General features: G+C 47.1%; 1 protein-coding gene across 1 annotated transcript in view; it reads left to right on the forward strand.

Annotated features, from left to right (window-relative positions):
* Nucleotides 1-12,032, forward strand: part of PPP1R16B (protein phosphatase 1 regulatory subunit 16B) — a 117,794-nt gene that overhangs the window by 19,513 nt on the left and 86,249 nt on the right. Inside the window, exon 2 of the mRNA XM_054467509.2 lies at nucleotides 11,004-11,354. Coding sequence (XP_054323484.1) covers nucleotides 11,105-11,354 — 250 coding nt within the window. The 5' untranslated portion in view covers nucleotides 11,004-11,104. The remainder of the gene's footprint in view (nucleotides 1-11,003; nucleotides 11,355-12,032) is intronic.

The following is a 12,032-nucleotide window of genomic DNA, read 5'->3' on the forward strand; positions in this document are numbered from 1 at the left end:
CTACAAATACAAAAATTAACTGGGAGGCTGAAGCAGGAGAATCACTTGAACCCAGAAGGCGGAGGTTGCAGTGAGCCAAGATCATACTAACACACTCCAGCCTGGGCAACAGAGCGAGACTCTGTATCAAAAAAAAAAAAAATTCTATCCCAACTACTTCCTAACTTGCTAAGAATATCCCTGGCTAAAGGGGAGGAGATAGCTTGTTAGGGATATTTGAGGTTTCTGAAATGGAGAGAGTGGTCTTATAAGGCAGCAAATTATGTTCCCCTTCCTCTTATGCTGGTAATGGTGTGGAGCCCAAGATGCTTGGAATGGACAAGACAGTGATCCCCAGACCTGGATGAGGAAGGGTGTCAGTGGCGACAGTGCCTTGGTCCTTTTCCATTCCTGAATGGACCCTATCCAATTACCAACAGCATGCTGTCTCCGCACATTCCAGGGCCAGCCTTCGGACGGGGAAGTAGGAACTAGAAAAAAACTGTAAAAGAGCCGCAAGTGCTTTAGAAGATCTTCCTGGTAAAATGCAAGAAGATATCAGAAAATCCATTGTGTTAGTGATCAGGGAGATAAGGGGACATTTTGGTTAACAAACCAGATAGACCAATTTGTAATAGAACAAGTACTTGCTAACGTCCATAGGGAGTAAAACAGGGGCTGCCTTCCTCTGCTTGAGTTCCTAGAGTCTGGATCTAGTCACCTTAACAGGGTGGAGTACAGTTCTTCCTTTGCCCCCTAGGGTGGGTTATTGGAAAAATTCCTACGTGAACCTGAGATTTCCTTGATGCTTATCTACCATGGATGCCACGGTGAGTTGTTGCTGTTGTTTGGATGATATTCTGGGATTTGAGGGGCCTTTCCACTCATATCTGATAACTTTCCAGATCCTTGGCCTCCCAAAGTGCTGGGATTACAGGCATAAACTACCATGCCCAGCCAAGGATTTTAATCAGTGGATACAAAGGCAACTATTGGATGATGTAGAACAGAATTGCGTACTCAGTGTGCATGCAGCCACTTCCCACCTCTTCAGCCATGGCAGGCTTTGCTAATTGATCACAACACACATTCTCCCTGTTATCACGCATGGCTTCGTAATCCCTCTCCTCACATGCACCAAGTAGCCACCACCAACCTAAGTGGTGGCACAAGAGAGGAAAGTTTGGTCATGAGTGTCGTACTGGGAGAGAAAGGCAGGGATTAGAGGCCACCCCCAGCCTACCCGATGTGAAGGGCCATCCCCAATTTAATAACTGTGTAACCCAGGAGTGTGTTCCGTAGCCACAGGTGGCCTTCTTTGGAAAATGATCCCTCCAGCTGCAAAGGGAGTTTTTATCTCCCTGTGAAGGGAGGGGGTGGACCACACTCCCTCAAGCCTGGAGAAACTGTTTGTAATTTGACTCTCATTTCCCCAAGCTTAGCTATTACATAAGCTTCTTTAGAAGACAGGCTGTTTGGTTTAGCACCGTGACTGTGACTGACTAATGCGTTTGTAGACATCATGTTAGCTTTGTGTGTGCCCCTGTCCTTGGCACCCTTGTTCCTGTCCCCTACGGCCTTCTCCACACTGCTGTACTTACCCACAAGTGTGTGGGCTTCCCTGGGTTCAAGTTCTTGCGGGGGAAGCTCAGCATGGAAGACGGGTGTGTTCATAGGCATTCCTTTACCTGTTTGAGCTGTGGCCTCCTTTGAAGTTTTCTTGGAGCTGAGCCTGAGAGAGCGGCTTCACCCTGACAGGCAGAACCTATCCAAATCATCAATCAGTATCTGCTTAAAATGGGCCCTGCAAGTTGTGTAGCTTGGTGGTTACCAAATGCTGGGTGCAGATATGCATGATAGAGTGCTTAGTCCCAATACGATGCCATCCCCTGCAGGCCAGGATTGGGGCTCATGGGCCTTCACGGGGCCAGTCCCATCTACCACCCACCATAGACCTCTAAAGGCCATGGAGTTCCTGGTAGTGGGGACTCCAGCATCATGCCATGGCTGGACTTTGTTGAATTATCACTGTTAGACAGTTTATCCTCATGCCAGGCTGATCCTAGTTGTTCTTTTTAAAAAGTTATTCATGTATTTATTTTTTAAATGATTTATTTTTATTTTTTAGAGACAGGGTCTTGTTCTGTCACCCAGGCTGGAATGGAGTGGTGTCATCATAGCTCACTGCAGCCTCGAACCCCTGGGCTCAAGTGATCCTCCCACCTCAGCCTCCCAAGTAGCTGGGACTAGAGGCACACGCCACCACTCCTGGCTAATTTTAATTTATTTTTGTAGAGACGGGGTCTTGCTATGTTGCCCAGGCTGTGGATCCCACTTCTTCATATTACCATGCCTGAGCCTCACTCTGCCCTCCAGAGGCCTGGAACAAAGCCGATCCTTTTTTGTTGCCTTTTGTTAACACCTGGTCCTCTGCTCCCAATATGGCCCAGCCAGTTCAGACAGAGGTCAGCAGGTCTGTTATTGTTCCACTGCTGGACATGATGACATGATTCTTTTCCTGGGAAAGCTCAAGATGCATGAGTTGTTTCATCAGTCTTTGTTCTTGTTGAATGTGTGGTTTTTGAATCCTGCCTCCTCTACCTGCAGCCTCCCCAATACACACAAAGTCCTGCTAAATGGGGTTATAGTCAATGGGCTTCAGGGGACAGTGACAAGTCAGAGATCTGAATGAAGGAGCATGGCTGGGAGAATTGGAGTTACGGAGCCGACCTGTGGGGATCTGAGTTTCACGACTGATTTAAAACCAGATCTGTCTATGATGACAATGCCCAAAGTCTAGAAGGTTCATCCTAGCAGGAGTAGGACAGTCAGTCCACAAAAATCCCATGGGAATGAGATTAGGGGAGACAACAGTGATTTCTAATTCAGGTATTTGGAGCACCAAGGGCCCCAGAAGTCTCTTTGCTCATGAGTTAAAGCATCTTTATGCTGGAAAAAAAAATGACGCTATTATTCAAAGAAGTGTGTTGTGGGAGGGCGGGGGTGTACATCCTTTAGGAGAGAAAGTAGGTCCCGAGTGAGATCCCAGGAGTAGGAAAGCCAGCACTGTTTGTTTTGTTTTCTTCTTTCCCTCGTGCTCAATGGTACAGGAAACACAAGGAGAAAAGGACCCATCGCCTTCCTCCAGGCTGCTGCCAATATTGTGTAGAGAAGAATAGCTGAAGAACATGAAAACAAATCTTCACATTTCCTTTTAACAGTGTGAACTTTGAAACACTTTCTGACTCATATTTTAAAATCTCTTAAATTTGAATTCACCTTTCTTCGTGTTGTTTTTCTCGAGGCACTAGGCTCGAGTCCAAAAATGTGTCAACCGACTGCTCCCCCAGAATCAAGGAGTCACAAAGCCTGGGCCCCCTTCTCCCAGCTGAGTAGGCAGGGAAACCTGGCTTTGACCTTCCTACCCTTCCTCAAAGCTGGGCCTCACCTCAGGCCTGAAGAGCCAAGAAATAACCATTGTAAGGGGAAGAGGAGGTATTTGGTATTATGCCTCAGCAAGAGGCCATTCATTTTGCTACAAGCAACAGTTGCCTCTGGGGTCCCTATTTCTGCACCCCTAAAAACATCATTGCTGTCTCTTAAGGTGCTTTTGGCCACAGGTAGCAACATCCAATTCAACTGGCTCAAATAATAAAGGGGCTTTTGTTGGCTTGGATAACTGAAGTCCTGAGACCCCTTAGTTAAAGGACCCTGTTTCCCTCTGGTGACTGCCAAGCACTGGCTTCATCTAAAAGCCGGCTTCCTGCAGGGATGGTGGCAAGATGGCTTCCAGGAGCAACTGGGTGTTATGCTTCCAGTTCACAGCTTGTCAGAAGAGAGAGCTTCTGATTGGGCCAACTCAGGACACGTGCCTAGCCCCAACCACTCACTGCGGCTGGGCTCAGGCCGCTGCTGACAGGTTCTGGCCCATCAGGACCCAGCACTGAGTAATAATGTGGGAATACACAGATCACCACCAAACCAGTGCCTCTGTAGTTTTCCCAGAGGTATATTTATTCCCCCAAATAACACTCTTGTAATAGTCTTCTTTCTTTTTTGAGGGTGGGGAGTGTGAGGAGTTCTGTAGTACATCCTGCCCACTCCCCTGCCATACTTTGGGTGATGCTATTATTCAAAGAAGTGTGTTGTGGGAAGGCGGGGGTGTACCCTGCCATACTTTCTTGCCTTTCCTTTAAAGGGTCAGCCCTCTGGAGCTGGGTCTCTGCTTCCCCAGATATGCACTGACTCTGTCTCTCCCTTTGGGGTCAACAACAGGAATGAAGTTCGGACTTTGTCAGACAACAGGGGCTGAGTTAAGGCTCTGGGGGAAGAGGTGAACACACCTCAGTGGCCTGTTCCTGCTTCCCCAAGGGTCAAGTGCCTTGGCCTCAGACTTCCTGCTGGCCACAATCAAACTATTTTGGTTCATCCACCCAGATGTTAGAAAAATTAAGTACCCTGCCCTATTTCCCCTTGCTTCTGATTTCTCTTCTCATATCACACATACTTCCTGGATGACCTCACCCGACCTGGCCTCCATAGATCCCTCCCACAGATATCTTGCCAGTCCTGGACACTCTGTTGGCTTGTGGGCCCATGTATCCCATTCTCTGCAGGATGTTCCGTCTGGATTTTCCAATGCTGGGCTTGCTGTGTCTCCATGGAGCTGGTTTTCCTCCAAATGAGGTCTTCCTTGGGGATCCCTTTTAAGTCTTGATGATAACCATTGCTCTCCCAGATCCCGGCAGTTTGTGCTGTGTTCCCATCACCCTCTGGGGCTTTCTCTGAAAGTGTGGATAGGTGAGCCCAGGTCTTACCAGGAGGCCAGTCTGCAGCCCATTGGAGCCATGGCTGCCGTGGGCTGCCCCAGCACCCAGGCCAGTGCCCTGTCTTGGGGCCACCCCGCTGCTGTGTTTGCAGCACCATGGCAGTTCTTTAATTAGACCAAGCAGGGATTTCTCAGACGGGGGTGGGAGGAGGTGTGTGGGTCTATTGGGGGAAACTAGGTCACCTGAAAACCAGTAATCAAGAGGGAGCTGTCCTCGAGCCTCAGCTCTAAGGAACCCAGAGGGGCGAGGTGGGAGGGGCTGGCGGGGAGGGCCAAGTCACAGAAAATGTGCCTCTGGCCCCTTTTACTGGCCCTTGGGAGACATTGTTCTCATCTTTCTCCAGGGGGCTGGGCAACTGCCCTTAATTCCTTTGCTGGGAGTAGGGAGGACACTGCAGTGGTGCCTTCTGTCTGCCTGGGGTCTGCCACCCTGGGGCCCATGGAGGGAGCACTGTGCTGTGAGTCAGGCCCCAGGTTTAGTTACTGCTCAGCCTCTGTATCCTTGGAGCACGTCACCCACTCCCATGTGTCTGTGCCATCCGTCCACTGCACAGGGACTGTGTCTGCCTTTACCCTGCTGCCTCTCTAGCCCTGAGCACAGGCCTGGCATGTGGTAGATGCCCCCTAAATATTTGTCAAACAAAATAATGAGTTTATATGAGTGCTTCTCTTGTAAGATTATTGCCACGAAGATCAATGGCAAGATGGGTTTCCCAAATGTCAGTCACTTATAACTTTTGCCAACACTAAACGCCATTGTCATTAAATTTTTCTTTACTATCAACTTGCTATTTCCAACTGAAATAGATTTGTTTAAAAAGGAAATTTTATATCACAACCATAAACAAACAGTAACTGTGAAAACAAATCCACAGGAAACAAAACAATGTTATTACATTCTATCCTAGATACAGTGGCTTGCCCAGGCCAGGAGCTGAGGCCTGCTTTCTCTTTGTTTACAAGGAGGATTGGCGTAGTTATAAAGATGTTAAGGGTCTGTTAGCATCAGACTGACACTTTTCTCTGGAGAAAGTCTGAAAGATTAAAAGAGAAGTGAAAACCATATATACCCTGCTCTCTGTGTGGGTCCATGTTACGTCAAGACTTGTTCCTGTACTTTTGAAAATTTCCTTGGAATGGATTCTCCTTCCACACTTAGGGAAGCACTTGGCTGAGATGATGGCTGGGGAAGTTCTTTGAAAGGGATAAAGTGCTGTAACAGCATAAGTGATTGGTACCATTACTCTTATCTTTACTTTTAGCATGTTTTTGGTACCTTCCACTCAGAGGTGATCAGTCATAATAATGAAGAAATGAGTAACTGTGTACAGGATCTTAGGGCTGAAAGACATCTCACAGAATACTTAGGCCAATCTGACACGGGTGGAAATTTTATCCTCCAGTGAGTGATGAGGAACTTGCCATCTCCTGAGGCAGCCATTGACCACAAGCACCTTTGTTGAACTGCTTGATGGACAGCTCTGGAGGCCAGCGTCTGTTCTTGGGGTGCACACAACTGCTTCCTTGTACTTCCTTGTTCCTCCAAATGAGGTCTTCCTTGGGGATCCCCTTTAAGTGTTGATGATAACCATTGCTCTCCCAGGTCCTGGCATTTGGGCTGTGTTCCCATCACCCTGTGGGGCTTTCTCTGGAAGTGTGGACTGGTGAGCCCCGGCCTCACGAGGAGGCCAGTCTGCAGCCCAATGGAGCCTGGCTGCCGTGGGCTGCCCCAGCCCACAGGCCAGTGCCCTGTCTTGGGGCCGCCCAGCTGCTGTGTTCACCCTGTTCTGTGCTGGGGAGACTCACAGGCTCTCTATCCTTTCTTGTGCAGATTGGAGCTCTGGTTATTTGGAAACTGCTGTTTCATTCTGCCTAAGACAGAGCTTGCAAACTCAAATGACATTGGAGCTGGCAAATGATGTCAGTTAGTGAGGGCAGTTAGGTGGGAGTAATGGGGAGCATTGGGGACTATGGTGATGGAGAGGGTATGTGCCCTATCTAAAGGAGACAGCCCGACTCTACACCAGTTGACGGTGATGCCGTGTGAGCCCACTGTGGCCCCACACCAAGATGTTCTAAGAAAAGCTGAACCCCCGATGTTGGATATAAAATCTCCAAGTTGTAAATGTCAGCAATGAATTAAAATATTGTAAAACATGGTGTGGACTTCGACCAAACAAACCAACAAACATGATGTGGATCACAAGAGGCTTTCTGGTTAGGCCTGGCCCACAGCCACAAGTGGCTCGTCACTGCCAACAAGACTTCTCTGCTCCTTTTGGGCTGGGCAGCCATGTCCTCTTTGGGCCATGCTCGTGCATGCTGGTTTCCAGAGTTCCCTCCATTGTGGTCAGCAACTCTGTACACCTTTGAACGCTGCCTAACTCCCTCTCAGCTCGTGTCTGCTCCTTTCAACTGGTGAAATCCTACTTCTGCACTGAGATTCAAATCCGTTGTCCTGTATTCTGGAGAACCTTCCTTGAGAACCCCGCGCAGACTGGCTCTTCCGTTATCTAGCTGTGGTAGGTTGGGTAAATGACTTAATCACTCTGTGCCTTAGTTTCCTCATCTGGAAAATGGGCATGATAGTACCTAGTACTGCTATTTTATTAGGTTACTGGGATAATTAAGTGGATTTATAAGATAAATGGACAGACAGAAGGCAGAGTTGGTCTGCATCCATCTCTGAATCAGGGCTCGTCATAAAGCAGGACTTCATTAAATGTTTACTCACTCGAGGAAGTGGAGTGAAATAAACTCGTGGTCTGCTAGCTCCCAGAGAGGTCTGACTATAATAATGATATTGTGTGGTGGTGAATTGAACTCTTTTGAACTCCTTACCTCTAAAAAAGCAACCAAAACATCTATCTAAGTGGCTAAAATAGAAAGCAGTGTCAATCCCAAATGCTGGTGGGAAACTGGATCACTCATACATTGCTGGAGGGTATGAAACCAGCACAGCCATCCTGGAGAAGAGTTGGGCAGTTTTCTTTTAAAAGTAAACATGCGCCAGGCACGGGGGCTCACGCCTGTAATCCCAGCACTTTGGGAGGCCGAGGTGGGCAGATTACCTGAGGTCAGGAGTTTGAGACCAGCCTGGCCAACGTGGTGAAACCCCGTCTCTATTACAAAAATACAAAAATTAGCCAGGCATGTTGGTGGGTGCCTGTAATCTCAGCTACTCGGGAGGCTGAGGTGGGAGAATCGCTTGAACCTGGGAGGCGGAGGTTGCAGTGAGCTGAGATCACGCCATTGCACTCCAGCCTGGGCGACAGAGCGAGATCTCAAAAAAAAAAAAAAAAAAAAAGTAAATGTGCAATTACCATATGCCTTATCACTTGTACGCTTGGGTATTTGCTCCTGAGAAACAAAAACTTATGTTTACACAATCTGTAGATGAATGGAACAGCTTTAAACTGGAAACAATGCAGATGTTCCTCAATAGGTAAATGGTTAAACAAATTGGTGCCATCCATAAAATGGAATACTACCCAGCAATAAGAAGAAATGCACTATCGATGCATGCAGCAATGTGGATGAATCTCAAAGGAATGATGCTGGGTGAAAAAAGCCAATCCTCAAAGGTTACCTGCTATCTGATTCTATTTATATAACATCTTTTGAAGTGACAAAATTCTAGAGATGGGGAACAGCTTAGTAATTGCCAAGGCAGGGACAGGAGTGGGTTGGAGGGGGAGCTTAGAGAAGGAGATGGATGTGGTTATGAACTGAGGTGGTAGATACATTGATACAATTGCATAAAACAAAACACATCCAAATAAGTACATGTAAAACTAGGGAAATCGGCATAAGATTGGTGGGTTGTATCACTGTCAGGTTTCTGGCTGTGATATTGTATAGTAGTTTTCAAGATGCTACCACTGGGATAAACTGGGTGAAATGTACACAGGTTCTCTCTGTACTATTTGTTACACTCCCTGTGAATCTACAATGATATAAAATAAAAAGTTTAATTAGTTGAAAGTGCATTGCAAGTGTATTCAAAACAGAAATCAAAACAAAACAAACAAAAGGCAACCAAAGCCAGCTAGCTTGTCTCCCGTTGAGCCTTGCCATTGGCTTATTTATGCTGGAGGTCACACCCACTCAGACCCTGGAACTTTTGCCCTTTGGGCATTGCCAAGCCAACCCCTTCCCCATTCTGCCTGTTTACTCTCCAGTCTCCGAACTGGGAGAGACATGAAGAACTATCTGGATCTGACCCAACCTGAGCACCTGAGGATTTAGCCTGAGCCCTGCTCTTCAGCTTCTGTGGAAAGGGCTTTTGGAGGGGCGGGTGATGCAGGCGACCCAGGAGATTAACAACGCTTCCTGAAACCAACCAGGGGCTAACCCAATACTCTTTGAGACCGTGGGCCACATCACACAGATGTAGACTCCTGCCATTCTTTCCTGTTACCCAACAACCCCAAACCAGCCTTGCCTGCTGGTTCACAGACATGCTGCATTTACGTCTCCCTGCCATTCCTCCTCCAAGCTTGTGTCTCATTGCTTAGGTGTCTTAACATTTTGGGCCAGCTCTTTTTAAAAAAAGTATTTTTATTTTTTTGTAGAGATAGGGTCGCGCTATGTTCCCCAGGCTGGTCTGGAACTCCTGGCCTCAAGCTATCTTCCCACCCTGGAATCCCAAAATGTTGAGATTGCAGGCATTGAGCCAGTGCATCCAGCCCCAGCTCTTTTTATTCCTTGCACCTGTAACTTCTGGGAGGTGGATAGGACACTTTGCAGGTGGAGGAACGAGCTTAGAGAGGATCAAGTGATTGTCCTAAGACCCTTTCCCTCTGTGTCTGAAAGTTCATGGAGTCCGTGCTGAAGACCAGCTGGCTTTAGACTCTGAAATTTTGTTGACCTCATGTTATTTGAGACTCATGAGAGCAAGAGATGTAATTTTTTTTAAAGGTCATCCAAAGAGAGAAACTTTAACTAAGATTTTCTATGTCCCAGCAGTTCAGCAGTTTTCAAACTTTTTTGTCTTAGGATTTCTTTAGTTCCTTAAATTGAGCATCCCAAAGAGCTTTTGTTTATGTGGATTATATCTGTCAATATTTATCATAATATAAATGAATATTGAGAAATTTTTAAGAATAGCATTAATTCCTTTAAAATAAAACCATAAACCCATGATATATTATAACAATATAATAATCTATAACATATTTTTATTAGACTGTTATAAAAGCATAACATATATAACATTTTGATGAAAAATAGCTATTTTTCAAAACAAAAAAATTTAGTGAGAAAAGTGATGTTTAAAAATTTTGCAAAATTCTTTATGTTGAGCTTAGCAGCTGGATTCTTGTATCTACTTCTGCATTTAGTCTGTTGCAATGTCACTTTTCATATAGCTTTGGGAACCACTGTATACTCATAAGATAATGAGTAGAAAAGGTTAGTAATATCTTAGTATAGTTATGAAAATAGTTTTGACCTATGGACTTCTTGAAACGGTTTCAGGGATTCCCTATGGGGTTCCCAGACCACACTTTGAGAAGCACTGCAATAGTATATTGTTTCTTCTGGTCTCTTTCTGGTCTTGTCCGTCCCATCTCCAGAACAACTTGCATCCCATAGTGATCAGAAGAAAAGAGGCTTGAGCAGAAGTGTCAGATATTCATAATTCTGGGGCCTTGGATGTTTGTATAGTCTCCAGATTTTTGGGGGTCTGCAGCCCCCATCATGTCCTGACCCTCCCTGCACCCCTTCTGATTCCAGCACTCAGATACCCAAATCCTTAAAGTAGGGTGACTCTGTACGAGAAAACTAAAATGGCATGGTTCTTGTTAAATAGCTGTGGCTAGAGAGGCAGACAACCAAGCTATCCAATAGAGCTTTCTGCAGTGATGGAAATATTTTTTATCTGCATTGTCCAATATGAAGCATGTGGCGATTGTGCACTTGAAATGTGGATAGTGCAACCAAGGAATTAAATTATTTTACTTTATTCTAATTAATTTAAATTTAAATAGCCACAGTGGCTACTGGCTGCTGCATTAGACAGCACAGCCAGACCTTGCTGCTACTTACAGGGCCACTGTAAGGATTTGCACTTCTCTTGAGGAGCAATGGAAGGAAAAGCTTAAAAGCGTTTGGAACACGGGGCGTTGGGGGACGATCAGATCTGAGTTGTGGAGTCTGACACATGTGTTAATCTGTGTCTCCCTCCCTGCCACAGGCCACACCATGAGGCCCCAGCCCCACCAGAGGCCCCGCGCTGCCCTGGCCCCCGGTGCACCGTGCTAGCCCCCAGCCAGGGCGTTGGGGAGGGCGGTGGCCATGGCCAGCCACGTGGACCTGCTGACGGAGCTGCAGCTGCTGGAGAAAGTGCCCACGCTGGAGCGGCTGCGGGCCGCCCAGAAGCGCCGGGCCCAGCAGCTGAAGAAATGGGCACAGTACGAGCAGGACTTGCAGCACCGCAAGCGAAAGCATGAGCGGAAGCGCAGCACGGGCGGCCGCCGCAAGAAAGTGTCCTTCGAAGCCAGCGTGGCCCTGCTGGAGGCCTCGCTGAGGAACGACGCCGAGGAAGGTAGGCCCCTCTGTGCCTTGGCGGCCACGCAGCTGCCTTGGCCTCTGATCAGGGTTTGGAATCCAGGTTCCGTGCAGTAGACGTGTGGGCAAGGCAGGTCTGCAGACCCACTTCCAAGTTCCAGCAGCCCCATTCCTCTTAGGAAGTGGACGTTCCTAGGAACTTCGAATTTATCTTAGACTTCTTTTTTTTTTTTCTAAGACAGGGTCTCGCTCTGTCTCCCAGGCTGGAGTATAGTGGCGCGATCTCAGCTCGCTGCAACCTCTGCCACCCAGGCTCAAGTGATCCTTCCACCTCAGCTTCCCTAGTAGCGGGATCACAGGTGTACTGCCACCATACCCAGCAGATTTAAAAAAAAAAAATTATAGAGATGGGGGTCTCATTTTGTTGCCCTGGCTGGTCTCGAATTCCTGAGCTCAAGTGATCTGCCCACCATTGGTCTCCCAAAATGCTGGGATTACAGGCATGAGCCGCAGTGCCAGGCCTAGACTTTTTGTTTAAACATCTTCATTCATTTGTTTTTATTTATTTATTTATTTAGACTTAGGGTCTTACTGTGTTGCCCAGGCTGGTCTCAAACTCCCAGCTTAAAGGGATCCTCATGCCTCAGCCTCCCAAGTAGCTAGGATTATAGGCAGGCCACCTTGCCCGGCTGTATTTTTTTTGGGAACAGGGATT

Source organism: Pongo pygmaeus, chromosome 21, assembly GCF_028885625.2.
Source record: "Pongo pygmaeus isolate AG05252 chromosome 21, NHGRI_mPonPyg2-v2.0_pri, whole genome shotgun sequence".
In the NCBI taxonomy this organism is placed as follows: Eukaryota; Metazoa; Chordata; class Mammalia; order Primates; family Hominidae; genus Pongo; species Pongo pygmaeus.